At 32.4% G+C, this 1475-nt stretch overlaps 1 protein-coding gene across 1 annotated transcript in view; it reads left to right on the top strand.

Moving 5' to 3' along the window:
- The window catches only part of ANAPC1 (anaphase promoting complex subunit 1), a 158631-nt gene that overhangs the window by 104143 nt on the left and 53013 nt on the right, over positions 1–1475 (top strand). The window contains exon 19 of the mRNA XM_012656759.1: positions 41–94. Within this exon, the coding sequence (XP_012512213.1) occupies positions 41–94 (54 nt within the window). The remainder of the gene's footprint in view (positions 1–40; positions 95–1475) is intronic.

Genomic DNA, 1475 nt, shown 5'->3' with positions numbered 1-1475 from the left:
TGCTTCTTTTAACTTTGAATTTTTTCTTTTGTTTTTCCAGCATAAATTTGCAAAAGATTTCATGACTTACTTGTCTGCACCCAATGCTTCTGTTGTGAGTCTTTTTATGATTCTTCTTGGGAATAAAATTAAACTTGAAAAAAAATTCACTGACAATCCAGTTACTTATGTGTTGTCAAATATCTCTGTTTGTTTGAATTTAGAATGGGAAATCTGAAGCATCTTTGTATTTTTGTTTTGGGATATTAATTAGGTGAGAATATGATTACCCATGAAGGATGCAGAGGTGTCTAATTCTTGTGACAAAAGAATAAGAAAGGCCATAACATTCATGGATTGTCATACCTCAGTAATTCTGTCTCAGTTCTAAATATTGGGAATTTCCTTTTTAAAAAATTTGTTCTTAGTAAAGATTCAATTGCTTTTGAGGCATTGCTGCTCTGATGATAGGAAGACTGCAAGATTTTTATTTTCTGGTAAAAACAATATAGATTAATGCAACATTATTTATAATATGGAAAAATTATAAAATCAGAAAATCTAAAAGTAGTTAAATAAATTTGATTATGGCCTATTCATACATTCTTGAATGGTGGAGCTATCAAAATCATACTGTACAAGAATTTTTTGTGAGTAAAGATTGCTTATAATAGATTATTAAAAAGGTTAAAAATATTCTGTATAGCACCATGTCAATTTCACTTGAAAAAAGTATATATAGATAGAGGAAAAGATGCAGAGAAAAAGCCAAAATGTTAACACCAGTTCTCTTTGGGTGGTGATCCAAGAGATTATTATTTCTTCTTGATACTTAATTTTTGAAGTTTTCTGCATTGAACTTATATTTGATAATCAGGGGAAATATTTGTTTTTATAGATTTTTTAAAAGTTACAAATATTAGCCTTCTAATGTGAGTAAATTAGTTCTGATAATAAAAAATTGTAACACAGTGGTTACAGCAATGTCATCGTTTTGCATTTTCAGACAGGTCCTTACAACCTGGAAACCTGCCTCAGTGTGGTGCTGCTGTCTCTTGCCATGGTAATGGCTGGCTCGGGGAACCTAAAGGTTTTGCAGCTTTGTCGCTTCTTGCACATGAAAACAGGTGGTGAAATGAACTATGGTTTTCACTTAGCCCACCATATGGCCCTTGGACTTCTGTTTTTGGGAGGAGGAAGGTAAATGAATATGTATTTTTTTTTCTTCAGTGGAAAGATCTCATGAGTGAGATCTGTAAGTGTGACTGATGTAGAAGGTACATGAAAATTTTAAATTCTGACTAGCTATTAGCCTATCTAAGGGGCATTATTATACTTTTTGGGCTTATTTATAGTTTAACCATCTGTTTATGGCCTACTCAGTAGAATTACCATCCTCTCTGACATACTTACCATCATTACGTTTCTCAGAGGAGTCTGTATTCAGTACTTCAGTGGATCACCTCTTGTTCCCAACTTTTAAAGATTTTACCCTT

This window comes from Propithecus coquereli, unplaced genomic scaffold (genome assembly GCF_000956105.1).
Source record: "Propithecus coquereli isolate 6110/MARCELLA unplaced genomic scaffold, Pcoq_1.0 Scaffold519, whole genome shotgun sequence".
In the NCBI taxonomy this organism is placed as follows: domain Eukaryota; kingdom Metazoa; phylum Chordata; class Mammalia; order Primates; family Indriidae; genus Propithecus; species Propithecus coquereli.
Note: the sequence above shows the minus strand (reverse complement) of the source record. Positions and strands in the feature narration are given on the sequence as shown.